The sequence below is a fragment of the Syngnathus scovelli genome, chromosome 4 (genome assembly GCF_024217435.2).
Source record: "Syngnathus scovelli strain Florida chromosome 4, RoL_Ssco_1.2, whole genome shotgun sequence".
NCBI classification, from domain to species: Eukaryota; Metazoa; Chordata; class Actinopteri; order Syngnathiformes; family Syngnathidae; genus Syngnathus; species Syngnathus scovelli.
Window position 1 is genome coordinate 15838300 of NC_090850.1, and position 27966 is coordinate 15866265.

The 27966-nt window shown below is 41.1% G+C and overlaps 1 protein-coding gene across 2 annotated transcripts; it reads right to left on the reverse strand.

Annotated features, from left to right (window-relative positions):
* Positions 1-93: 93 nt before the first annotated feature.
* On the reverse strand, positions 94-27960 carry hipk3b (homeodomain interacting protein kinase 3b). Of its 2 annotated transcripts, none has more exons than XM_049718850.2 (16): positions 27592-27960; positions 19909-21229; positions 15512-15635; positions 12078-12197; positions 11898-11984; positions 11353-11537; positions 11118-11277; positions 9022-9145; positions 8689-8810; positions 8431-8555; positions 7976-8143; positions 7470-7781; positions 7249-7395; positions 6889-7136; positions 5675-5814; positions 94-5311 (listed from the first exon to the last, which is right to left on the reverse strand). In XM_049718850.2, exons 1-16 carry the CDS (start codon positions 27662-27664, stop codon positions 4844-4846), a joined length of 3924 nt encoding a protein of 1307 aa, XP_049574807.1. In that variant the 5' UTR covers positions 27665-27960; the 3' UTR covers positions 94-4843. The 2 variants fall into 2 exon arrangements, with proteins under 2 accessions (XP_049574807.1, XP_049574808.1); XM_049718851.1 differs by lacking the exon at positions 27592-27960 and adding an exon at positions 26899-27575.
* Positions 27961-27966: the final 6 nt, after the last annotated feature.

Consider the following 27966-nt stretch of genomic DNA (forward strand, 5'->3'; position numbering starts at 1 on the left):
GAAACAAAAAAAAAGATAATCACAAAATCAGAGTCATTGAGAGCCAGAATTGAACACTGACAAAAAAATGAACAAGCACACATGGCAAAAAACTGCGTCAATATATATTTTTTTAATTCAAAGTGAATCTTAACAATAATACACCATTTATAAGTCTTACTTCAACACTCACCAAAAGAGTCACCTGGAAAACCCGCTTAATGTGACTAAGTAGAGAAGGCTTGGTCACACCTAAATCACTGAGAACTAGAGAGGAAACACTAACGCAAACTGTAAAGAGACATCACATCCATAGTTAGTTTCCCAGTCCTCATACTGTAAATATTGCACAGTGCAATTGCTACATGGCAGACTAGTGTAGCACAGACAAATTAAAAAAGCAAATCAAACAAATGGCAACAAAAAAAAAAAAAACACCAAAGCCACAAAATAGTCTACAGGTTTTTAAACAGTAATAGCTCCAATTTCATTATCAAGTGTATTTGATGAGCTATCGAGACAGATAATTCCATAACTTGCAGCATGAATTAACTCTGCATAAAGAGATGAACACAAGCTAAACCAAAATAGAGCAAAACAAATCAAACTGTAACACAGTAGCACATTGAGACTAATACCAACCCTGAATTAACAACTCTAAAGGATAAAACCGCAGCAAAGGATTTTTTTGTGTGTCATAAAATCATTACAATAATAGTTTACAAACTGTTTTATCTGTTAAATGTTACACAAACCCTCCAAATGAAAACAAACAATTCTGTAAAGCAAGGTGATTGGTGGAATTCAAAACAATAGGTTGCATCTCCTCTTGCGTCGCATTGCTGGTGAATACTTTGGGAGGAACCACAACACCGATTACATTTCCCATGCGTATTATTGGCAAACTTTTTTAAGCGGTAATCATCTGCCAAGTTCATGTCTTGTCGTCAAAAGCTTTCTTGTCTAAAATGATATCACCATTATAATCACTAACAAATAAAAAGCATACAACCATATCAGTGTTGAAACGTATCGCGCCTGTGAGCGTGCCGTGATTCCACAAGAATAAATCTCCTTATAATGAACAAAGAAGAGAGAAAACTCAACATGCAAGTAGAGGAGTTTGTGATTCTTCAAAGCCAGTGTTACCAAATGTGCTCTGGGTGCTTGACGAAAACAAAGCGACGCACATGCAAGGTCATGTAAAGTACACATCATCTAAGAACACTTGTGTGGTGCAATGACGGCAACAATGTTTAAAGTATTGCATCTGCTGTTTCAAGCCAGTGACAATCCAAAGAAGGGTGACATGATGATCATGGTTATCGTTATTATGAAGTGTTATATTGGTACAATCCACCACTATGCATGGTCCTCTATTGGTTTTCTACAAGCTGATCAGAGGCGAACAGGATGAAGTCTTTATCTTGGGTTTCTTTACGTAAGCCACTTTGAACACTCATCTATACGGAAAAGTTTTGGGACATATCTCCTAAAAATGTCATCAATCAGGGTGGAGGAAAAAGTTCCCTCTGACTGTTAATTCATCTCATTAAGACAGCTCATTGATGTTGAGAATAATTGTCAATTTTTGCACATGTGAAGCCCTTTGAGACTTGTTTGTGATTTAGGGCTATATAAATAAACTTGACTTCATATAGTAGGAATGAATGTGTCTCTTTCTGCGAGCAGTGCATGATAATGATAGAGGCATGGCTGGGTGAGTTTAGAAGAATGCCAGAGGCCTGACCTGAACCTCGTCAATCATTCAACACACCACGTGCTGAAGTCAACTTTCCCAAGAGGCTGCCTTCAACAGGCCTCAAAATTGGCGTAACACAGGTTACTTTGGAGTCAGCCAGTCCACTATCATTTCCAGTTGGTTTAAAACACATGCACTAGCCTGTTAACTGGAATAATTGAGGGAGCACACAACTCTTAGTCCAGCTTCCCACCAGGCAATTAATAGTACCTTTGAATTTATTTTTATTTAAATTTTTGTTCATCAGTCTCATGAATGAGTTTTGACGGCAAAAGTGAGAATGACCTCCAGGTGCACAATAGACGAGCTGCTTTGCCGTCCATTTTTCAAAACAAGTCTTAAGATGTGAGCCTTTCATCTACATGTTTTTAAAGTATTCAATTAAATTAAAAAAACTTGAGCTACACCTCAAGGCCATTTTGTATGATCTCTCTGTATAAGAGGCTCGTGAATAATAATTAACTTTTGCATGTGTCCCAGTACTTGTCCGTATAGCGTATTGACAGATTGAATGGATTCTAGGCCTTCCTCCTTCAATATGCATCTCGAATGTTCAGAATCTCAAGGCACATACACAGTGCTGCTCACACTGCTTCAGTTTCAGTAAGGGCCACACGACAACGGCGGCTTTCCAATTAAAAACACTGAGACGAGCAGGGCAGCGATCACAACGCAAGGCAAAGCTGATATTCTTATAACATTGAACAGATAAAAACATTCTAACAATAAATACTAGGTCAAATCAATTCAAACATTTTGGGCGATGAAAATCATTTGTGGGTAAGTATCCTAATCCGCCTTCCTTTATGGTGAGTGTAAATAAAAGATCGTTTTCACATGCACAATGCCGTTGCGTTGGGAGAATATTGTTAACGTACGAGTTACATTGATACTGCAAGCTACGTTTTTTTTTTAAATGAGTACGAAACGTCAATATGAAAACATACAAAAATTAAGTTATACATCGATACACATCATCTATATGTTGTGATGAGCCTCGAAGGATAGGTCGAAAAGGATAAAATACTGATGCATAAACACGCACGCACACCCCGAGAAACAACAAATGCAACTAGCGTTCGTTATCAGCACTACAGTAGTTATAATGACACTTCAAATAGAAACATGAAAAAAAAAAAAAAAATCAAAACCACTTCTATATTAGATCATTAGGGACCTACATAGATACACGCACGCACGCACAATTTGCAACGCTAGGCTCAAACTCAGAGAAATCACCTAATTTCACAGCTATGGAAGTGGCAATCATTTAGCAGCTTATCTATGATACATTCAAGAAAGAAATGATACGACTTATTAATTGCCCAATAAGCTAGACAAAACCTCGGCCGTTTTTAAATATGTTTGTTTCTTTCTTTTTCTTTTTAATCTACCCCATTCTACGACTATACTCCAAGTGAGGTTTACGCAAGGAAATGAATTACAGTCTTTGGTGCTGCCAAGCAACTTCATTTGAAATTAAAGACAAATTATACACACGTAACTAAGAAACGAAACAGAAAAAACACAAACATGATCTACGTGTATATATAGATATATGCTATATAAACTGGTGACACCTGCTCCCACCGTATATATTTATATATGTATATATATCCTCCCTGACGGAATGTTTAAAAGAAGCAGTCGACACTGCGAAGCCTTTAGCCATCAACAAATGTAAAGGGAAAAAGTTAACTTTGTCACACATGCATAAATGAGAGAATTGCACACAATTAACTCACACCTCATCAAGCATTGGTACTAAATACTGTAGCTCTACAATATACGTCCATATATGTGTGTATATCGAATACTGCATGGTTTGCTCAGGCTTGGAAAAATCCATACCATGAATTCATTTGCATTGTTTTCCTTACCTAGTCAAAGCCATGCCCACACACGTCTTAACATCGAAGAAACAAAGTGAAATGAAAATACGTCGACGAGTGTGGAGGGAAAGGCGACTATTGAGATTGTATTGCAGTTTCGTCCGTCCAACAGTACAAACAACTGTTAGTAATAAGGGTTTCACTAAATAGAAAGTGATTATCAAATATGAAGCAATACTCAGTACTTGCACATTGTACACTAGTTCATTTGGACAAAACTAAAGTTGCTTTTTCTCCTTAAACAGCAAAGCATGCCGTTTTACTTGCATGAAGGGAAAAGGGAATTACGACTCACTAAAATATACACCAAAGTATAAGCGCACCGCTATCCTATGTGTGCACGCATATATATATAAACACACATGATGCATCGCGTAATTGTATATGTATATACTCACACATAGGATGCATCGAGCGATTGGAATTTCAAGTGCTGCAGTCCAGTACATTAATAGTCTTGTATATAGTCATATATAAGTACTAACATGAACAATATGTAAGGCACTATGGCTGGGGACAGTTATACAATGCAGCGAGTCTTGTCACACAAACGATAAGAGCAACATCAACGCATCGTTCAGTTTACACTTTTGCTCATGCAAGACCACATGCAGCGTGAGGAACGACCCTATTTAAAATCGCTTAGTTGACTTTTGACATTGCGAACACCGAAAGACACTGAAAAAGTACAAATACTCGGAACAAGGTACAACATACACCGTAGACGACATCTGGCAATCTAGAGCTAGAGACTGGGATGGCTTTACAAATGTGAATGTGTCTTGCTCATGTAAGAAGGCAATATAGAAAAATAGCTGGGGTCGGGGGTGCAACGTCAAACTATTCAACACCACCCCAATTATTTACCTGTTTTGAGGAGTATTCGTAGAAGATCCAATGCAAAGGTATATCAAATGTGCAAAACACATTAAGTGTGACTTTAACGACTCATTCATTCAATCATTCATACATTATTTCCTTCAGATTTTTTGCCCAAATCTCAGACATCGTTCTTTTTTTTTTTTTCCTTTTTTTTAAAGCTTGAAGTTCAATTACACCCAAGTTGACATGATTCAAAAAATAGCTTGTTTTCTCTGTGGTTGTGCCATGGTTTTTGGAAATGAAAAACCATGTTGCTTGTGGTTTAAGACAGAATTCGCCCGGCGCCTTTAGCCCTCGGGTAGTGAGAAGAGTACCTGGGCACCTATGCTCAGATGTAGGGGTACTGGTTTATTTTGGTGGGACTGAGAGGGAAACTGGCGTAGGCCGGCGAGGCAATGTAAGAATGCGGGGGGAAGAGGGGCTTGAATTGGCCTTGGGGGTGCAAGGTTGGGGAGGGCAAAAGCCGCGGGTTGATGCCCACTGTGACCTGATGCACGATGCCCGCTGGGTGAGAGATGCTGTAAGCGGGCTGAAGGACGGGACGCGAGGCGCCAGGGGAGGCCAAGAGGTGGGCCACGGGCGCAGCCGTGACCAGAGGGCCAGACGGGGGGTAGGACAACAAGGTGGGTTGGGAGTGCGGGTGTCCCCCAAGGTGAGGATGGCCCGCAGAGTGGTTCGGGCTGCTGTGGGACAGGGTGAACGCGGGCCCATGTATGGTGGGGGGGATGAAGGCCTGCGGTCTGCGGTGGGCAAAGTTGCCGTTCCATTCCTGGTGGCAGGAAGTGAAATGCTGGACCTGCAAGAGATACAGGTCAGGTTTCAACAACACACATCGTACATTTGTTTGCCACTAGATGGTGCTGTATTTTCATTGCAACTTTTGAAATAAATACAGTTCAAAGCTGTAGGAAGGGAATAGATGGGGCAATATGCTCACTGGTGGAAGCAATCTGTATCAGTGGATGTCAAACTTTTGACACCAAGTTTGACCAAGGTTTGTCTTATTCCTTGTTTTACATGTGAATTTTTTATGCACTTGGATCAGTGGTTCTCTTGCATTCCTAATGGTAATCATGCCACACACTCACTCATATCGAATCTCCACTGCAGTCAAAAACACTTAGTGGCGCATGAGGATGCGACTGCTGCAAGCTCTCACCTGCCCAAAGGCTAAGGGTTGCTGCTGCTGGGGCTGGAATGAAGGGGTGATCTTTTGGGAACTGTTGAGCAGAGGAGTGGAGTGGTGATGATGCCACCCAGAAGGGCCTCTCCCTTTGGACTGGTATGAAGACTCCAGAACTGAGCAAGAAGTGAAGGAGATACCAAGAGATGAGGATGCTATTAATTTCTTGCTTGAATATAATTTGTGCAAAAACCGATGAGCAAAAGCATGTCATCGCTAAAAGTAGATGACATTAAACAACAATTGTGGCAGGAGGCTTTATCAGTTGTCTGCTAGTTTCAAAGTTTGATCAGCTCCAAATTTTCAACGTGGTGGCATGGGTGCTCTGAATGTGATCTCTATGATATTAATAGACATATTTGAGGGATCAGAGAGGAACTGGTAACTAAACTCTTTCATAGAGTGAGGCCAGATCATCAGCTCTAAATATAGCTGGTAGCCGTGCCCTTTTATGTGTGGCCAGTTGGTGGTTGGACGTGTGACATGACTGACATGAAAGGTGATATGACTGAATGATTTCGGTGAAGGATTTACATTGCAACCTTCCCTAAGCCCAATTTTGGAAAATAAAAATAGTGTCAGGGTGCGGGGCGGCGTTGAATAAACATTCGGTAAAGACACGTTGACGTCCCACTGGCCACAGCTGTTATAAACCCTACTCATGGCGTGTGGAAAAACTCTTTTACACGTGAATGAATTGAATATTCAAACTTGGGTGTTTATGACAGCCAGGATTTGCGTGTACTGGTCGTCATCCATGTTTTGAATATTTAATTCCAAGCAAATCCCAAATGCCATGCGTAGCTTTATGAAGCTCACACCCACACAGATACACAACACTAGCAGAGTAGTTTTAGAATTAGCCTATTGGCAGAAAATAAATATCCACTCCGGAAATGGGCTCAGATAAGTCAGTCAGGTCACCCATAATCACCTGGGAGAACCTCTGTGGTCGACTAAGATGACGTAATCCCAGGCCATGTGACCTGTAGAGCAGACAGCAGCAGTGGTGACTAGACTTTTGCGCTATCGTGATCTAGCACTTGCTGCTCTCCGTGGCCGAGTTAGTAATCCAGGGTTCATTACTCACTTAACCATATTAACACAGACGTCCAACGAGTCAGTTCGACATTGAATATCAAAATCATGACTGATGCATTGTTTCGTGCACTATATGTGGTCAGCATTACCTGTGTTACCAGGTGCTTCACCGACACCAGTGTTATTGTTCTGTACTCTCATCGGAGGCACGGCAGCCGTACGCACGGCCGGCTTGCTGGGCTGGGTTTCCAGGGCAACGCATGTAACACGAGGCTTGCAGTTTTGATTGCTGTTGGCAATGTAACGCCGCTGGGCGTAGGGACTGGTGTTATTGCCGTTGGAGGCGGGTGAAATGTCCACTGCGTCGCACCCACTTTCCTGTTCGTCATCGGACATGCTGTCGGCGAGAAGAAAGAGAAAAAAAACATTACAGACAACACTGTTGTGTTGACTAATGCCAAAAACATGGTCGCTTAGGACTTTGTTATGATAGCCTATATTGATCATACCTGTTAGGATGTTTACAGGGTGACGTGCTGGACTGCACGGAGGCTGAAGAGCTGGTGCTGAGCGTGCTGTCGGGGCTGCTGAGGGAACACACTCTCTCCATACTAACGGTGCTCTGACATGCCTCGCAATCTGCACTTCCTTTACATCTGACAAAGAAGAAAACGACATTTACCACAGAGCCGTAGCTTTCCTTGCTCGAGGGACCTGGCACTCTACTCACTCGCCCATTGAGTGCCTTTGTGCGGCCTCCTCTTCATCACTGCTGATGCTGATGACGCTGACAGAAGGGCTCGTTAGCTGCTCTTGCGAAACCGAAAGGTCCTGGCAGTCCGGCTCTACTTTGCAGCAGTTGTCGTCGTCATCTTCTTCTTCCGCCTGCTCTGTTTCTTGCTCGTGTATAACAGCATGCCCCTCTTCAGGGCATCTTGCTTCTTCCCCTGCGGCCTCTTCCACATTCTTTGCTGTATCAGCCATCTTTGGGGACTGGCATGGTAAATTTGGGTTGTTTGTGTTTTGGGAAAAGCTGCTGCCTCTGTGGGAAGAAGGAACCATGTCGCATCATGAAAAACAGCATTGATAAAGTAAAATCTTCATTGGCCACTAATGGCCACTAACAAGATATTTATTATCGCATTAGCTGGTTTCAAAGCTGAATTGTATTATGTGATAATATAAGCCTCATACTGTTTTTCTGTTGTTTTTTTTTAGTAGCCAGGAGTGACATACCTGTTGGTACACGGTTTTGCTCTCTTGTTGGCAGCTGGCTGTGGCCACACCACATGTGCAATGCCGATGTTTATTGGCTGGTGAGCGGGCATGGTCATTTGGTTGGTTAAGAACGGCTGAGGGTGGGCAATCATTGAGCTGTAATGGTTACCATGGGGATGCACTTTCCTGCATTAAAACAGAACATTGTACAATGAGCCAAAAGCCTTTAGAACCATTACTGACAAAATGGTCTCCATCCCAAAGGACACGCATATGACTCACCAATCATTAATATTCAAGGCAGACAGCTTTCTGTGTCTGTGTTGCAACGCAACCAAATCTCACACGATAGCAAAACAACTTACGCAAATGACACCCTTACTCTACATACATGTATTGAAAAGTTTTAAAACTATGTGTTGAAGTACATTATTATTAGATTGCATGACTAACACAGCGCAGATTCAGCTTACCCCCAGTCACCCACTCTTGGTGGGCCCGCCACTGTGTCAGATGCCAAAGTCGTTGGCGGTGGGGGGACTGATGTCACTTGCTGCCAAGTGGGCACCAAAATCTGCTGGGCTCGGCTCGACCAGGCCTGTGCAGAGAATCCAAAAACGACATATTTAGCTCATCAGTGATCATCTTCAAATACAAGGCTCATGTCATTCACAAAACCTCCACATTTTAGCATTGGTGTCTCTGATGTTATAACTGTGTGAAAGCAGTACCTGCGTGATAACTCCTGGTCTGATTTGGATGGGCTGGATTGGGGGCGCTTGAGTGACCAGAGGAACGGAGGCCTCCATTCGAACAGAGTAGCCAGCTGGTTTCACAGTGTTGGTGGGTATTCCTGAAGGGGTCAAATGTAGAATATTTAGTTATAGTTGGTTTCTGAACATTTGAGGAACATGATGCAAAGCACCTTGAGATAACTTTTGTTTTGAATAGTCTCTATACAAACAAAAATGAATTAAATCACATATGCTAACCCAGAATAATTTACATTACATACATAATACATATATTTGCACTATAAACTGTGAAAAATGTACACATAGTACCTTGAATAGTGGGTGGACATAAGATGAGTGCCTGTTGAAATGAATCGTTGCCTCCAAACTGTCCACTTCCTGGCTGTAATGGTATTCCAGGGTGCAACACTGAGGGGGCAGATGGTGCTAATGCCTGGAGAAAAAAAATTATGAAAGATTTGAGATGAATAAAAAAGCGTGATTGACCCATACCGCAAAATGTATTTACAACTTCAAGTATAACTAGAATATTAAAATTCGAATGAACTGTAATGTGATAAAAGAAAGACCCAGTTGTGCCTTTGAGACAAGTGTTGCGCACGTGCTATTCAAACATGTGCTTCTGCTTCACTACTCATACTGACTATCACAACATTCTCTCAATACTAAGAACTGGGCCTTTTTTGTTCTGCCACAGTGTCTGCGTGCCTGCAAAGGATTGTTAACACAATGCCACATGTCAGAAGGTTAAAGAATAATATTACGAGCCCTCATTTGTGCAGCAGACTAGAGTAAAAATAGTCTCTTAAATAAAGAGGCTACAGCAACGGGATTCCTTGAATTTAAAATGCAATCGTCAGCCTTGCATTGTGGTAAAAGAGACCTTATTAAGGAAAATTTACTCTTGAAATTGCCTCTGTACAAACGGCTGAGTCTGGGGGGGTTGTCTATACATCACGTGAGAAATCAAACAAATAAATCTCAACTGCATAACTACCCCAAACAGCATTTCTCTCGCCATTGAGGTGGTGGTAACAACTGGACTACACTGTCTAAAATATTTTATTTAGCAAATGCCATGGAGTGATGGTACTGTTGGTTCTAAGAAACGTGTTTAGAAAATGGGCAAGTGTGTGCTTACAATGTGAGACAGTGACTGTAATCTTGAGCTTAAAAAAATCAATAACGTCATTTTTCCATTATTAATATAATTATGATAATTTTGTGAGGCAGTCAATGTGGTGTTGGTGGCAGTGTATTTGTGGTGAGCCATATGTCCATTGTATGAACCACATACAAACACTGGTAATTCAGTGTTTGCTCAAATTTAGACTTGGCTCAACACTGTAATCGGAGATGGTCCCAGCCGTAAGAGAGAGCAGGATGAGCAAGTGCTCAATTGCACACGTAAGCACCGCACCCTCAAAATTTTCAGCCTGGGTCAAAATGTAGGATGTAAAATTTGCTCCAATTCTGATCATGGGGATATTTTGAGGCATGTTATTAAGACAGCTTTTGTGTTGTTTATTTGTTCGGGGGTGCAAAATAATTCCACTTTGATATTTTGTGCTGTCTTTTTTCTAGACAGCTTTTATAAACGGACTGATTTGTAGATCTGCATCATCAAGTGGCACTGACAGAAAAAGGGGTCAGCTCCTTATTTCTCCTCAGCAACAACAGATTTGCAGCGTTGCCATGACCTCAGTATCATGACGTGATTTTGTTGCCATGACAGCAGAGCTACAAGGCAGTTAGATGGGTAAGTCTGCAGTTTTGAAATCAACAAGGGCAAGGAGATTTTCAAATCTTCAGACTGGGGGTAGAACAACTTTTCATTGAATAGAATAGAATAGAATAGAATAGAATAGAATAGAATAGAATAGAATAGAATAGAATAGAATAGAATAGAATAGAATAGAATATAGCTTTTACTAATATGCTTTTAACATTACCTTTATCTCCAAGCCAGGGGAGATATTTTCAGGGTAGTTGTATTAATTTATTTTAAAAATCTGATGCAAAACACTGTATTCCAATATGCTGTGTTTTGTCTATTTTCCACACGATTCAGTGAAGTGTGGCATTTTTTGATAGATAAAAACAACTTGAAAACATTTTATCGTCGTACATTTCTGTCCCAAATGCAAGATTTTCTCATAAGCGTTGCTTAGGAGTGGCCGAAATACTTCATAGATAACAGATTCCTTTTGCTAAGCAGCACCCATCCCCAAGTGTCGCGTTGCATCCATTCCACCAATGAGCCGGATGAAAAGAAAACTTTTTTGGCCCACGTTGACATCTAGAATACTGTTTTAAACATACAGCGGGTTTCAATGAGACAATGCGAAACAATGAGACAAGCGTGGACAGCAGGTTGTAATGTAGACACTTTGTCAATGGCTTACTTGAGGGTGGACAACAGTCATTTTGTTGAAGGGGTGGTTAACTGTGGCTGCAGCAGTTGGGGCTCCTGGTCGAATGAAGGGTCCCTTACTCCTGTTCGCTACCTCATACGTACTGGGGCGGGTTGAGCAAATATCCATGATGTGGAAACACGACTTGACACTGTACGCAAGAGGTGAGGAGGTCAAATTGATGCCCAACTCAATGTGTCGTCAGCAGAAGTGTCAGGGGACTTACTGGTTGCTATGAGGGATGTCGAGCAGATGTTGCATTGTCACAAAGGGGTGACTGAGAGCTTCAGCGGGGGCGATCCTCTCCTCTGTATCGATGAGCAACATTTTCTTCAGCAGACTCACAAACTCCTGGCGGTCTGCTTTCTCTGCGAGTAAATCGCTGCCTTCTAGATTCATCACCAGGTTCACCTGGAACAAAATATTTGAACTGAATCAGTTATTTGTTCTCAGTTCTTAAACTATGATATTATTGTAATATGATACATGTTTCCAGAAATTCTAAATGTTGAAATCAATTCTGACTTAGAGAATGTGGGTGTGTGAGAGTTCCTGTCTTTTGAGTAAAGGATGACTAAGCCTTGAGAGTTTTTTTTGGTTTGTATTATGTTTGAGGGGAAATTTTGAATACAAAATGTCTTTGCTCTTTCATTATAAGAGATGTGTACTCTGCTTTTCTACCCACTTTCATAGATAAAAAAACACATTCTCTAAATATTTGATGTTGACCTTTGGAAGTTTCCTATTAGAAGTCAGTAAAGTTGAACATACATGCACTATGTCATCCAAACAGCTGAAGATGTACTTCCTTGCTTCCTTTGATTTCATCCCCGTCTCAGCCTCATGCTCATCTGTAGACTGTGGAGACAGAATATGTTTTGAAGTAGGGTGTTAGTGAAGTGAAAGTATGAAGAGGTTTCAGTTGTACTATCTGTCAATAAACTGCTTCACCTTTATTCTCCAGACTGCATAAGGCGATTCTGACTCTCTGCAAAAGAAACGTGTCGTCTTTGTCCCTGCATTCAGTAAATGTTCTCCAGGCAAACCTTGCGTCTGAGAAATGTAGCGAATCTAGTTGGACAGAAGATTACAGAGAGAAAATGACATAAATAAACAAAAATTCGGTTGAGGTAAATTAAGGCAGTAAAATTCATTTAATTCTCATAAACACGGTGTTTGCTGTCATTACAAAGACAACAAGAGCGACACCATTTTGTAACCATTTTGTAAAGTCCCTGACAATCAGAGTCACTGGTTGCAGATTGTCTCCGGCCGAGAACTGCCTCAAATACCTTGAAGACTACAGTTCATGTGAAATAGTTAAACCCAAATATCCCTGTGCTGATGTCTGACAGGTGTCAGGGTCTTTTCATGTTAGGCTGTGATAACAAGGTCCTCCTGCGCTAAATGCCAGGTGCCTTCCTTGGTTACGATGGCTCTTCGGCGGACTGTGCCACACACACACACTCACACATGCTCACAGGTTGTGAGGAGGCCAGTGAGAAGCCTTGCTGACGTCAATCACACTTAAGTGTTAAGGACAACGAGCATTACAGATTCAGCACCGCAAAGAATCATGGAGCCACACAGTGCGAAAGACGTGTCACACGACGTCAATCATTGGAGCTCCAGTCCAACCCTAAATGTGATAAAAAATCCTGTTATGTCACACGATTTGTGTATGCCAGTATGGCAGAAAATAAGAATTATATGTAACATTGCTAAAAGCTCAGCTTTAGGGAATTACGTTTTGGAAATGGAAAAACATCACTACAGTGGCAGTGGCGTAGAAAATAGAATTATATGGGAGGGAAAAGTCTTGTATTAATTTTCCCTGGATGAAAAACAAGGCTATAAAATAAAGCTTTAAAAAAGTGGAACGAGGACAGAATGATTTTGTAGAACTGCCTCCAAAATTAGGTTCTAGATGTACAAAAACATTGCTGAGAGTTTCAGAATTATAAAGGCACATATAGAAAGGTCGAGATGTTACAGGAACCTTAGATAAATAAAGAGGTGGAAAATCAACTGTATTTGCTCAATATTCAATCTTGACTGTGTGGGTGATCTAATATCCTGCAACAAATTAATAGTGCAGAAAAACATTTCAGAGTAGAATCATTCAGAGTATCAAAAATGCATTCCACTTTTGATCTCTCTGACCTTCACAAAAATGAAGAATCAATTAAGCTACAAAATATTCTGCATCTAAAAATTCACACTAAGCCCTGAGAATGTTTGTACTCCCATCATTTAATGCGTTAATCTCTGGTCAAACCATTTATTGAGCCCGAGCTTGAATGTTGGTCTGATCCCGGGGTATAAACGAGCAATGTGTCTGCGAGTGGGAGTAACATATGTCCATGTTTTCAATGTAATGGGTAAAGACTCAATTTGTTTTTCATAATCATGAAGCCATCTGGTTATTTGGTTCATATCAATTCCCAAGATGTACAGCAAATCAGAATATAGAATGCAGTCAAGTCCAGTCAAATTAAGCAAAACATTACTATTACGTGTGCAGTGTGCACAGTGATTGTTTATTAGTCTAGTGGTGCTCAAGGCTTTTCACTCTTATTTGTTTCTCAGAGTAGACCACCATTCAAATAATGTAACATTACATAAACATGAGCAAATATTTGGCTGATTATCAATTATGTTTATTTTCAGCCAGTATGAAACATACAAAACTTATTTCTCAATTGTTTAGACACCATATCATGTATTTTTATTTAGTTTGGTACAGACCACAGAACCCATCTCAAATGCAAAAAGACCTTAAGATTGTTCGGTTAATTTAAAATATCAGTTTTGGATGGGAGCAGAATAGAAAGCTTTTAATATTGAAAACTACAGTACTTGTACGTTTAATCAAACGAGAGGTGTTCTGATATTAATTGAACTAAACGATACACTAATATAGGATGGGGAAGGTAAGAAGAGTAGGAGGACTCGGAGTTATAAATACAATCTGCTGTGTAAGATGGAACCAGATCCCGTGCAGAAAGATAAGTTCAAAACGGAACGGAAGGGGTGGCTCCAGCCAGATTCCCTCCGCGGCAAGTGGATGGATGACACCTCACACCAGCAGGCAGCTGTGGCCTCTTTAGTTTAGTCAGCTTACTGTTTAAGTTGTGTATTCACTGTATTAGCAAGAATAACAAATGTTTGTTTTGTTGATGTTATTTTTGTCTACTTGTAGTTTGTATGTTCTATTTATATTGAGGCACTGTCAATGGGACATCCTGATCATGTTTTAATCTATGTTTTAACTAGAGTTGGTTAGTTTATTCAGTTAGTTTGTTTATTCAATTGATGTGTAAGAAAAAATACTAATCTTGAAAGTGCACTGACATTTCCCAATTGAAATCAAGGGCTGACAATTGAGGACGTATTTGGGAAAATATTGATATCAACTATAAAATCTGTTGTGGTGTGTTTATTTGTAGTGAGCATTATACACAGGTGTAAAGTGTTTAATAAAGAAACCAGAATCCTTACCAAGACACTAGTAACAATTATTTTACACTGAAGGTAATGTGAGGCAGCCACATGTTAAATGCACAGTCCCAGGTGCTCGGACATAATCATATTTATGTCGAGGATTCACTTCTGCCACACCGAACATGAAGAACGTTTCTGTGAAGTGATCTTTGTTTCAGGTTCCTTCTCACCTATTATCGCGCTTCTTTTTTTAGGAACTCTCACATCTCCTATTTTTAGCAACTTGTATCCAAACTCATCTGCCCGTCTGAGACTTTAGACTACAAGAGGTCTCCATGAAATGAGGATGCTCTCCTTAAATCGTCCTAAGGCAACGTTATTTCATGGGACCTGTCTTATGCAAAATATGACTTTCATTTTGTTCTCGTGTTGTTGACCGAGGTCAAATCTGTTTTAGAGATGTTGAGTGATTTCTCCTTAGCCTGACCCTGGGATGGAAACAATTTTAAAGTTGGTGATAAAAATAATTCATGGGCTTCAGAGCAGGGTGCAGAGAGGCTGAGCATCATCAGGTAGGGAGCAGTGGCACAGAGAGGCTTTGCTGGCAGGCTTTGAGGGGATAGTGCAAAGCAGCTCAGCGTAAGCCCTGATCAGACTGGGCCCCGGAAGACACCGTCAGGGGTCCACTGGGACAAATGGGAAAACCCATTTCTGCTCAGTCTTGCTGACACCAGCTGACTGCTAAGTCTACCTCCCGGAAAAAAAAGTCCCTTTCCCACCCAATAAAGAATTTTGCTTGAGTATAAGACGTAGGGCAGGCTAAACAATGAGGGAAAAAATGTGACTTAGTCTGATAAATATGGTAAATTATATTTAATAAATAAAAAGGAAGTCAGCGTATGCAAAAAAAAAAAAAAAAATGTGTGAATATGGTTGCTTACCTGGTCATACTCCAAGGCCCCAGGGTAAAGGGGCCAGCCCAGGAAAAGCTCAGCTATCACACAGCCTAGAGACCACATGTCTATGGCTTCACAAAATGGCAATCCCAAAATAATTTCTGGAGCCCTGTAGAAATACAAAAAAGAGTTACACCCATAGCATTACAGGATTGCATTCAAGAATCACTTTCATTTTACAAGTGATGTCATCATGTAAGACATTAACACAAAGTGGCATTGATGATAAAAACAGACAAAAACATTTTTGAAAATGATAAATAGTCGCAATACATAATAGAGAATTGAGGAGGATGGCTGTTAGATGTTTTAAAGTGGGAAATAGCAAGCAGTATGAGTTGAGCCAGAGTGGCTGAGCATGAGCAGGCCCCGGCCAGTGGGTTAGGAGGTCGGTCGGCCAGGCTGGGATGAAAGCTTGGACAGTGTTAAATCTCCTCGTCCCAGACAGAAAATCAGCATTAGTATTTCTTCATTTACTTGACGGCTTCCTGTTACTAGAAGTGAATTGGTGATGAGAGGACGAGAAGAGCAGAGGAAGAGTGGTTGTGGGCTTTTTGGTCTCATTAAATAAAAAGTAGTGGACATTAAAAAAAATATATTAAAAAAATACCGCTTTAGGGAAAACAAAAAAGGTCATGAAAATGGCATCAGATCATTGAACTACTCTTACGTTTGCTGGCATCTCCAACGAAATTCTACTATTACTGTAATATCAATGTACTATTAATATCATATTAAATGTACAAAATGTAATATCAATCATTTCAATCTGAATATCGTCTTATATTAGTTAAGGAAGCTTAACACAATACAAGAGCAGCAAATGACATAATTACCACAAAATAAAAACGAAGCAAACAATTATGATCATGTGCGCAAAACAATATGCATACCAAATCTAGGTCAGTCAGAAACATAGGAAGAAAAAAAACACAGGGAGTGGAGTCAGGCAAACAATTTCTCATCCCATCTGTATTAGGGCAGGATTTTCCAGAGGATAAAGCTCAGGGTCGGGGCAGCATTGGGTGGGTTGTGTTGTGCCCCATGCAGGACCTAGCTGGTCTAAGATGGGAAACTCCATCTAATGCGGCACAAATCTAATCTTACACGATGTATATCTTGTCAATGCAGATTGGCCGTAGAATGACAGAACCAACAAGCCAACTGCTGCCATGCGCCTAAAGTCATGACAGCCCCATAAAGCCTGTCATTCATGTATGTAGCACAACTATTTTTGTTTCCATTTACAGAACTTTAAGTGAAGCTGTTATCTCACACTTCCAGAAATAGCTCCCTCATCCTCCCGCCCGTGTCCTATCAGGGAGGACCAACGTGTAAGGTGGAATCCGACCTGCAAATAAGGGCGGCAACACACCAGGGAGGGGTATTGTTGTTTTGTGCTTACAGAAGCCTTACACAGCTTGTCCGGATAAATAAAAGTATTTTTGGAAACACGGGTGAGAAACATAGTCACCCTCTTGATGGAAGCAGGAAGAATTTGTGCACATCTCTTCCACCAATTGTGTAATTCCACATAGTAATTTTGAGGTCATTCCACATTATTATGTGGAACATGGGCAGCAGTTGTGCTCTGATCAGCCTAGGCCTTGGATTAAGGGTACAAGGCTTTAGGTGTGTGCTACCAATGTAAACCTCTTAATGTGCTGACATGGAGCCAAAGCTAAAGAAAGATTTTTGTCCCAATTCAGATTGCCTTCATGTTGTCAACTTGCCATTATCAGTTGGAACACAATGAACCTCATCGACCACCCAAATCAAAAGAGGTCATTTAAAAGTGAATCCCCAGTTCAACTTGCTTTTCTTCTATGTCCATTGTGTTGTTATGGAGATTAAATTTCCAAGACTACAACAACAAGGCTATATACAACTTTCCAATAGCCGCCTGAGTACAGACAAGTTGAGGGAGTATGTTTTTCTGTCCTTGGCAACAAGTCAGTTTGAGTTTGCCAACTACTACATAAGGCCTTTAGCAATAACTGTTCTCATTTTCAAGGTGAAACCTCCCAAGTATTCATTAGACGCCTTGCCTTAAATCCATTAATTTATTGGAAAAACAATAACAGTGTGGAATGTAAAGTTGATCTCTCCAGTTTTCATTTCCTCTCCTTACGTGCGCATGTACTGATATTTAAGCCACCGACTCAGCCACAAAAGAGAAAGGTAGGCTTTTGTTGTGAAATAGTAGTGCAGATACTTGTTGGTATAGTGGGAATAATACCCTTTCATAGATTCAGCGTGCTATTTTTACTTGTTTTTTTTTAACTAGCAAATATATTTAATTTACATTCGCGGTGGTGCTCAAGCGCATATATTATACAATGTGTATAGAACATATGCTTCAAAGACACTTCTTGAATGAAATATATTTAAAGTGCTAGTTTATGATTTTTCCTTTTTAAATTTGAGTTGCCGGGGATCAAAATCTTATCTATCCCTGCAACGCCCTTTGGCAAACTGTCAGACTGTTCAAATAGATGCAAAATGCACAAGAGGGTTGTTTCAAATAAAAATGTTAAGTAAGGCCTAAAGAGTACAATATACCCCATTAGATGAGGGAATTATTTGATCATCAGCAATGAACAAAACAGACTGATTCTTTAAAAATTAAATGAGAACCGTCTTGTACTGTCAAGCTCTCCTAGAGTTCGCACTGGCCAGAGTTATTTTAAGCAGTTCTTTGCTCACATTCTTAAACATGCTGCTCCCTTGACGTATGCACAACATGGTTTCCACAAAACAGGCAGTTTTTATCCGGGCCGCTATTTACATAGCATGCAGTCATTGATTTCACCACGTCAGTTTTCGCTGTGATTGTTGTGATAGTGGGATATCTTTTTGAAGGCGCGTGTTTCTATTTTCCATGATGTCAAACGTACATCTTATATATATATATATATAGCTTGCTGGTCAATCTAAATTAAACAGTGCGTGTACACTGAAATATTATCTGCTCATTGCAGCAACATTTACTTGTATGTATCAGCATATGAAAATAGAGCAGCAGAATGTCATGAATGGCCACCATAGCACTGAGAAGACTGCGATGACAAGCAGCTGCTCTCAACTTCCTGCCTTACAAAAGTACAAACTGTTCTATTTTGGGCAACTTCCTGAAACAGCCTATACACAATGGTATTTGTGAAAAGATATTTGAAACTTGTTCAAGACAAAGCTGTAATCGTTTTTATAGGTGCATCACAAAGCAACTTCAGTTCATGGACCGTGTAACCCCAGGAACAGAAAATGGAAGAAAATCTGGAATACATCAGTTTCCACTGTTTGGGGGAAGCCTTTCTACAAGATTTTAGAGTGTGTCTGTGAGATTTTTGCCGTTTTGGGAAGAGCAGTAGTGACGTCAAAGGTCGTTAGAGGAGAGGGCTCACATCTCTAGATTCCTTCCCCCATTGTTGTGCGGTTTTAAAGTACCAATGTACATACAATACTTCAAAAAAACTATCAATAAAAACCACTGCCAGATTGTATCATTGATCAGCTCTAAGTAATCATTCCTCCAATACAGTGGTTGACAACCGCCAAATAAGTAGAACGAGTGCAAGCAGGGGGATAAAAGTTCCGTCAGGCATCTGGCTCTTACAGATGAGAAGGAATTTCCTAGAACCAATAATCAGTCGATTCGTTCACATTTTATGTGTTACATAACGCAACAAAAGCAACCGTATCATAGTTTCCTTTCCATCCAAGCTGCCAGCTATGTCAGTTCAAACACCAAAAGCCAACCGAAAATATGCATGCGTTCCGAAGTTGGTACTTCAGGTTTCCACAAGGCCTTGGGACAACAAACTACACCTGCGGGTAGCATCTACACGAGCCGCGCCTTTGGATATAAAAACCACAGACGTTCACAACTAAAGAGCTTATGATTACATAACTAATAAGAGTTTGGGCGATTTACATGTAACTACCTTAAAGGAATATAATTTAGTAATTTCTTGGCCAGGCTTCCAAAATGTAATCTGGTTACACAAACAACGTTGGGGTTAGCACTCCAAAACTCTTGTTAAATCCTTTCTGAAATGAAGGCACTAAGTTAGTCAACGATTAAATCAATTTATTTGCCGACAAGTTCTTTCCCAGGCTCCGAAGCCTGAAAAAAATATTTTATAATAAACACTGTGGCGTCACTTTTTTCAGACTCTAGTGGTATGTGGCTCCTTAGCTGGCAGGATGTTGTGCAGCATGGGAGACATGGGAGATTTCCTTGTTTTGCCAGAGGAAGGACATTTTTGACCCAACAGTTTTACTTCCCAATGACAGTAAAACAGCTTGTGGTTGCACTTAAGTGAACTGTCAAAACTATCAATCCTAATTACAGCCAAAAACGTTTACTGCTTTGTACTCACCTATAGTACCGAGATTGGAGGTACGTGGAGCATACTGCTTTGGACACGTGGCTGGCCGAGCCAAAGTCTATCACCTTCACCCTGTAGGGTTGCCTCACCGGATCCACCAGCATAATGTTCTCAGGTTTGAGGTCTGCATGAATCAGACCCATACTCTTCAACTTCTTCAGAGCCGTGGCCACCTGCTGCAGCACAGGTCTGATCACTTTCAAGGGCAGCGGGCTGAACTTATTCTGCTTGAGGAAATCGTACAGGTTCTGCTCGAGCATCTCAAACACAAGACAGGTGTGGCTGCGGTGTTGGAAGCATTCAAAGGCTCGCACAAGGTTGTGTTCGTCTGCGTTCTCCCCGCTCAGACGAGCGAGGATGCCGACTTCGATTTGACCTTGTCGGGCGTATGAAGGATGGTTCTTCAGGATCTTTACGGCCACGACCTCGCCCGTGCCTCGTTTCCAGCACTTTACCACCTGTCCGAACGTGCCGCGTCCCAAGAAATCCAGCACTTCGTATTTATTCTTCAGGGAGCAAAGAACCTCATGCTGTACGACCTGGTAGTCCCCGTCACATCCTCCAGCGACGGGTCCTGCAGCCTGCTTGGAAGTCCCCCCTCCTGCCACCACGGCCGCAGGCGCTGCTGCGTTTCCTACATTCGTTGTTTGCAACATGGCAGGCAACATTGACAGTTCCTCCACAATCTGCATGGTGCTCCCTCGATTATCCAGCTCCTCACTTTTACGTTTCAGTCCACATCGCTGAGAGCTGTCAGCCGAGTTCAAACCTACACAGTCTGATTCTGTGTCTCCCTCCCCCTCCGCTTTCCCGTCCTCCTCCTCTCCACCAACCTCACCTCCTCCACTGTAGCCCTCTCCCCTTCCCCCTCCTCCTGCCCCTGTTGCTCCACTGCTGCCCCCACTTGCTGTGACTGTCTTCTGCTGCTGCTGCTGCTGATGACGACGATGATTCTGGTTCTGCTTGTGGACAACCGCTGCGCTCTGCCGCTGCTCGACCGCAGCCGGACCCAATTGGCTACCTCTTTTCCCAGGCTGTTGTCTCTGGACGCCCCGCACAATCACCGTCTTCACAGGGTACACTTGTCCTCCAAACACTTTCGCGTCCCCCGCCAAGTCTTGGCTCAAGAAGGAGCAGGCCTTCGTCGGGTGCACAATACCAAGGTTTCGCCTATTCAGATAAGTCCGCGGATGTGCTCTCTCATGGTACACACAGCTGCTGGGCTCAACTTTGAGTTTCTTCACACTGCTAAAGGCACTTGTCTGGGTTTGATAAATGTGTGGTGGGTAAACCAAGACTTGTGAGGCCATACCTGTAAGGCAAAGAGAAACAACATTGGAGGTCAACAATAATTGGAATATCATTTTAGTAATTGAATATGAAAAACTAATGATAAGCATTATAGAAAATGGACAGATGCAAAGTTCCATTCAACAAATAAAGAGATTTTAGTAAATTCAGAACATGGCGACCACAGACTGAAGCGAGAAGGGACAATAACATTGGTTACAAACCCACCGATCATGATTTTGGACCAGAGCAAGATCATAAAACTTATAAATGTGATAAGAAAAGTCATCCTCATCATCATCGAGCAAACAAGCTGCAGTGGAGAGCTTGAGAGCACCTTTCAACTCACATCCATCCACTGTAAGCTCACCAACACCTCCACACAGAAGATGACTAATGTTGCAAAGGCTTGCCTGACCTTTCCCTGTGGTTGCAATACATCCCCTGCTTCATGTCTCCAGGCAACCAATAGGGAGGAAAAGCATCAGATGAAGACAACCAGACGAAAATAAAGTCACATGGCATCAAGGGGTGCAGATGGACACCACCCACCTGTTTGTGTGTACCATTTCATGTTTACTGTTCCCATGGGAACGTATTACGTGTACATCTGATCACCTAACAACCATTTAAAGGGGCAATGAAGTTCGATAGTTTGTAATGAGCCTCCCTGGCAGAGTGACTAAGCATTGGGGACAATGTGTGCCATACTCTGACCTCTAACCTACTCCCATTGTCCAACCGCTCAAGCTCAATGCTTTACACACGTTTATCAACATTTGGTCAAATAAAAATACCTTTTGACGCTTTCCTATGCTTGATGTCTATTACCTTGGTGCTCTAAACATGACAAGACAGACAATACCAAAAGGTTTGCTATGTTGGCCTTATGAAAGCTCCAAATTACAGCCTGAGCCAACAGTGACTGCGCATGAATAGAAAAACTGGATTAATGGATTAATTAAAGTTCATAGTTTTCCATTTGACAAAAAAGGAGCCTGATGAAAGGCAATCACTGAGTTTATTACTAATGATGAACCTGAACATTTGCAATCATTTATTGGGACCATTCATAGGTTGCAAAAACAGTGATTTATTAACATGTTGAATAGTTTTGATCCGAGGTGCTTGCTTCCAGGCTACAAATATTTTGCTGAGGTTGCCTTGCTTTGATTGTATAAATAGCTGAGAAAAAAAAAAAAAGCAAAGCAATATTCTTTGGGCCAAAACAATATGGATGAGGGGAGACAAGCACTGTGGAGTTTTATGAGGTTAAATTGTCGAACATTTAAAATGTTCATTTACCGTATGTGTTCTGACAAAAAGGACATTTTTTGCAATCGTATTGCTTTTATGTGTAAAGAAGCGTTTCTATTATTGCTGCGGAACTTGATGCAAGTTTGCATTAAGTTTGAAACTTAAGTTTCAAAGTTAATTGTCTGAAAAGAAATGGTAGTAAAAAACTATTTCAAGGATAGTTTGGTAGGGGTGGAAAAAAACAAGTAAAACTTGATTTGAATAACAGCAATGTAATTTGCTAAGGAGAAGCAGGGCAATTTAAAACGATGAAAATTGAATTCCTGTTAAGAAAATCAGATTTCAATTTCACCCAGCCCTACTTAATAGTGTTTAATCTCAATTTTGCTGTGATCAGCAGAAAACAGCCAAAAACAGCATGCAAGGGCTTTACCACTAACATTATACAACCAAAGACAAAAACCTCAGCTGCCAGCAAGATAAACCCTAAAGAAGTCTAGATCCCAAACTCTGGAAGAGCATCTTGTCAGAGACTCTTCTCGCACCAAAAACAAAAAACACCATATACTTAAATTATGAGACGCCGGACATAAAATGAGTAACATAAGGCAGTAATTGGTGGGAAAGGAAAAAGAATAGCAGTTGCTTCTATTCTTATGAGCAGACGCCAGATACTCCCTTGGTCAACCATGAGGCTTCTACTGTGGGATTGCATTACAGCCTTCAAAGCCTTCCACCAACCTTGAGCTGCAAGATAATTACTCACGAGTGACCTTATGATAGTCCACTCGAAATTTAAACCAGGAAGAAAATCAACACGTCACACCTGTCTGTGACAAGCAAGTGGTACTGAATGAGAAAGTGTAATTGATATACTGTGAATAACAGTCACAATGTTTGCATGCCCTTAATATTCTGGTTAGGGTCAAAATTTCAGTTTCGGAAACATTCTGAATAACCTTTTTTTCATGCATGAGCTGACAGAGTCACTCCCTGCGATCAATCTGAATCTTCTTGTCTAAACCGGATCTTTCTGCACTAACAAAACAAACAAATGGGCATGATGTATCCGGATACACATTTATATGACCAAATAATCAGGTTAGAAAAGGAGTAACCCAAGGATAAAAAGGAGTAACCCAAGGATCTTGAGGATTCAGAATTTTTAAAAACCTGAAGATGAGCATATTGATGTTTTTGCTGACGTTTACATGGTTTTGCGGAGCCGGAATATTCCTAATGTTGTTGTGAAAAGTCTATCAAGTTAAGCATAGCAGCATTAAAATGGAATAAATCTTCCACACACTAGGCAGCTCCATCACATTCATCACAATGAAAATGTGCTACACACGATTAAGGGAATCTAAGGTATCACATCATCACCATCTCATGCATACAGCGAATGAGCTAACAGAGGCAAAAACTGACCATGGCCATGTGGTTAGACTTCACTATTCAAAGTAACACAAAAGCTGATCTGTTCACTGCAGATAACACTTGAACATGTGATAGTGAAACGTAGCATAGTTCAGCGCCGTGTTAAAGAGATGATAAAAAGAGTTTACACAATGAAGATGGATTTACAATATAAGATAGGGCGGACCTACACGTGTTTTTATTTCTTAATCTGAAAGGTAGTGTCCCTGTTTAATAGCTAACCTTTAATATGCACATAAACCGTGCAGTTTAGTTGTTTGAAAAAGCCTTTTGCAATCATCAGAATCAACAGATTGTTTATTAGTTACTAATACGAGCCAAATGTGATATTGTAGAGGTGGGCCTTTTTTTTTTTGCTTGCAATCCCTCTGCCTTAAGACTGGGTTTGCTGCAAATATTCACAAACGGCCTCACAGTGTCTCGTGAAAAAGATCTTCTTTTCTCAAAAGCCTCTCTATTTTCCAAGGAATGTGCGCACATGGGATTTCTCATTTCTTGCATTTAGAGGTTCTCAGCTTGTTGGATTAGTTCTCGTACACAGTCAATATAAAGAGCGGACCGAATGTTCAGGACACAGCATAAATTGACATCTGTGTAAAAGGGACAGCTGGAACCAAGAGGCAGCGTCACACTTTAAACCAACGCTGCTGCTGCGTGACACGTCATGCCTCTAATTATGAAAGGCCTGTAAGAAAAAAATAATAAAAAATCCCACACTGGGTGGGCACTGGCTGTTTGGCTCCATAATAACAAAGACAAAGACTGCAAAGTGCAGGGTATTTTTTTCTTTTAAAGCGTTGATCATAAAATTATCATCCGCACAAAGTGTAAGCACCACCACTGAGGTGAGGATATGCTGCCATCAGTGAATAATTTTCATGTTGCTAGTCCCTAAAACAAATATTCTTCTTGATTACATTTAGTAGGACTGTAACGATATAGTGTGCATTTACCAGGAATGTGCATCTTAACAATTCGAAATGTATTTTCATTTTCAAATAATCTGATTCATGCGAAATCCATTTTTTTAGATTTTCAAATCTTATTTCTCCCATAAACAATGCAAAGTGGTGTTTTCCTCAATTCATCAATCTCAACAGTCGAATTATCTCAGGGTGAAAGTTAGGCAAGTTTTTCTGAAGAACTCAGAGCAAAAAGTCTGGGACTCGCCGAAATGCTCCAATACTGCTGACCTCGAAGGGCTCGCAGTTTCAGGGTTAATAGTCATACGAGTCATGTTTCTTTCTCTCCTACGGGTTTTTCTCCTAATGTAGTTGAACATTAGCAGTAGCCACAGTGTTGCTCATTTTGGTCAAATGGCGGCGTCATCAACTGACTCAGACCAGACAAAGTGGCAAAATAGATATGAAAGCATTTTCAGTTTCTACTGCAACATTATGTGGAAACTCTCATGTGTGGAAAAATCAATTTTGATCATATTAAATCATGACCCCTGGTCAACCCTGACATAATTTAATACCAAGTAACATTTCTTGATCAACATGCTTATCCATTCATTCACCAAGAAGAAAATATATACTAGGTAGCCAAATCCAATTATCTGCCTGGTCTTAAAATAAACACTGTGCCTGTCCTGTCCTACAAAGAATGTTGAATGTTTACTTCTGGTGGAAATGTTCCACCCATCTGCACAGCTTTCCACAGAAATTCCAAGATTGTCATGGGGCTGGCTGTTATATTTTCCACCTTAAATGCAGACGAGGTTACCAGGAAACCAGCTCTTTATGCGGAAACACAGTGCGAGCACATGTTGCAAAGCCAGTGGGGTGTGTCATTAAATGTCTATGCTACCTTCACCTCCTAAAAGCCTTGCTTTAGATATCCTAAATAAGCAAGGTTAAGAACAACAAATTGCTGCATATGACTATTAATGTTTTAGACAATGGTCTATGGGAAAAGGAGTCCCTTATTTAAAAGAACAAAGAAGCAAGTATAAGAAATAAATTGCAACCAGTCTGGGAAAGTATTAACTGAGAGCCTCTTAGTATTTACAGATACAGTATGAGACGACAGGAAAAATAAAATTGGAAGCAATGGAAGCTTTTAGCCTTGTTTTCAAAAAGCACTCTTCAGTTACGGGTAGAAGCATGAAACTACAGGAAACTATGAGGTGTCCTTGTGGTCAACTTGGCTAAGCAATACGAGCGCAGCACTCGAACCTACGATATCTACTGTATTAAAGCAAAACGGGTCGATAGAGTCCATGGCACCAGTCAAGGGTGTTAGAATAATTTCTAAGATGCACAGAGGCGTCCATGAAAAGGTGTACAAGCTGCTCATGGTGTGGTTAACTGAGAAAGCAGCACGTGGGAGAGATAATGTGACGATGAGTGTAATGTGTGAGAAGGCAGAATCCATTTATGCAGCTTTGCGCTAGCAGAGCCCAGGCACTTCAACAGGGCGAGTTGATGAAAGGCAGTCAGGCTTCGTCTGAAAATGTTTATAAGAGCCTTCAGCCTTCATTCTATTGGCAGTTATGGTGAGGCAGTGAGCACTGATGGAAAAGCAGTGGAGGTTACCTCAAAACATTTGCCGTAATTGTAGCAGACAAATGATACATTCTTTGAAGTTTCCAAATTTAATGAGAAACCCTGAACATTTTTAAAAATATATATATATTGAGATTTCCATTTAATTTGCGATCACTTTATCGAGGTCCTATTTCCATGTGTTAACATCAATCAAACATCCTATAAACAGGATGGTCTGCCCGGGGAGAACATGCAAATTCCACAGAAGGAGGGCCGGAGGTGGAATCAAACCCGCACCCTCCTAACTGTGAGGCGGACGTGCTACCCAGTGCACCACCGAGCCGCCCTTACGACACTCCACCAAACAAAAAGGTCACTGAAAATACTGAAATAAAGATGACATCTCAATTTGCCCAAATAGAATAAGGTGCTTTTCAGGCATAACTAGCCCACAGAAACCATTCGTGCAATGTGGCTTGCGCTGAAAATGAGTCACACAACTTACCATCTCCTGAAGTGGGTTTCATTAGCTGTGCCTAATTTTGTGGCCAGTGTAGGAGGCAACACAACAGGTGCCGGGGAGACAGAACCAACCAGTCACGTAGAAAATCTACATCTATAAACCACACTAACTTGTAAATAGTGGAACATATTAAGAGTCGATGGCCGGTTATCTGAACACAAGCGATGGGACCGAATTTGGTTAAATAACAAGATCATGTATGCACTTGCAAAGGTTCAGTGAGCTCAAAGGTCTTCCGTGTTTGCGTTAACTTGCCTGTTGACGTCTTAGGACAAATAATGGATTGACACTATGAACGCAATAGGACACAAAAATCACAACATTGACCGGGTTCGTTTCATCCACGTAGTAGAAAGTGATATTGTCATCACGAAGTATAAATTGACGGATCCCCATGACAACACAGAAATAAAACACCACACACACTTGCGTTAATCGTTACAACCAACGTCACAATCACATAGACATACTAGGAATGTTCCTACTAGTCAAGTAGTAAATACTTAATCGCAGCAAAATGATCGTTTCGTTACGACAAAGTCACGATCGCGTGATTAAAACCAAACAGACGCGCGAGCCAAGTTTGTTGTTAAGTTACGGCAGTGTTACGTCACGAGCAAACTGCTTCTGCAATATCAATTTAATCGCACACACGGTGCCCCCTCGTCCACGTACCTTCACATAGAGTCACAATAAATATAATCCAGGGCTTTTCTGAACATGTTACGGATTTATGAATCCATAGCATGCACAGTTCGCCTGTACTGCTGCCATCTTGTCCTAGACGACAGGAAGGGAGAGCTCCCCCTCGGTAACGCCACCATCTCCCACATTGCAAACGTCAACTGAATCCCGCATATGAACATCCAGAAATATCAAGCCGTGCTCGGGTGAGAGCTACGCGGGTCTAATGTGTCTCCCTCCACTTTTGGGAAGGTAGCCCATCTAAGAAAGGGTGGCCGTCCCCCCGTCTAGATGCGCTGCTCCGCAGCCCTGTTAGCCTCCAACATGTCTCTTTCCTCTGTCTTCAACCCAGCGAGAATGTTTGTG

Excerpts from the sequence above, each read along its gene's own strand:
- hipk3b (XM_049718850.2), bottom strand. The coding sequence starts at position 27,664 with ATGCTATGGATTCATAAATCCGTAACATGTTCAGAAAAGCCCTGGATT. Across the intron at positions 11,985-12,077 it reads ATGCAGTCTGGAGAATAAAG|TCTACAGATGAGCATGAGGC; the intron begins GTGAAGCAGTTT and ends CTGTCTCCACAG. Across the intron at positions 7,782-7,975 it reads GCAAAACCGTGTACCAACAG|AGGCAGCAGCTTTTCCCAAA; the intron begins GTATGTCACTCC and ends TTCTTCCCACAG.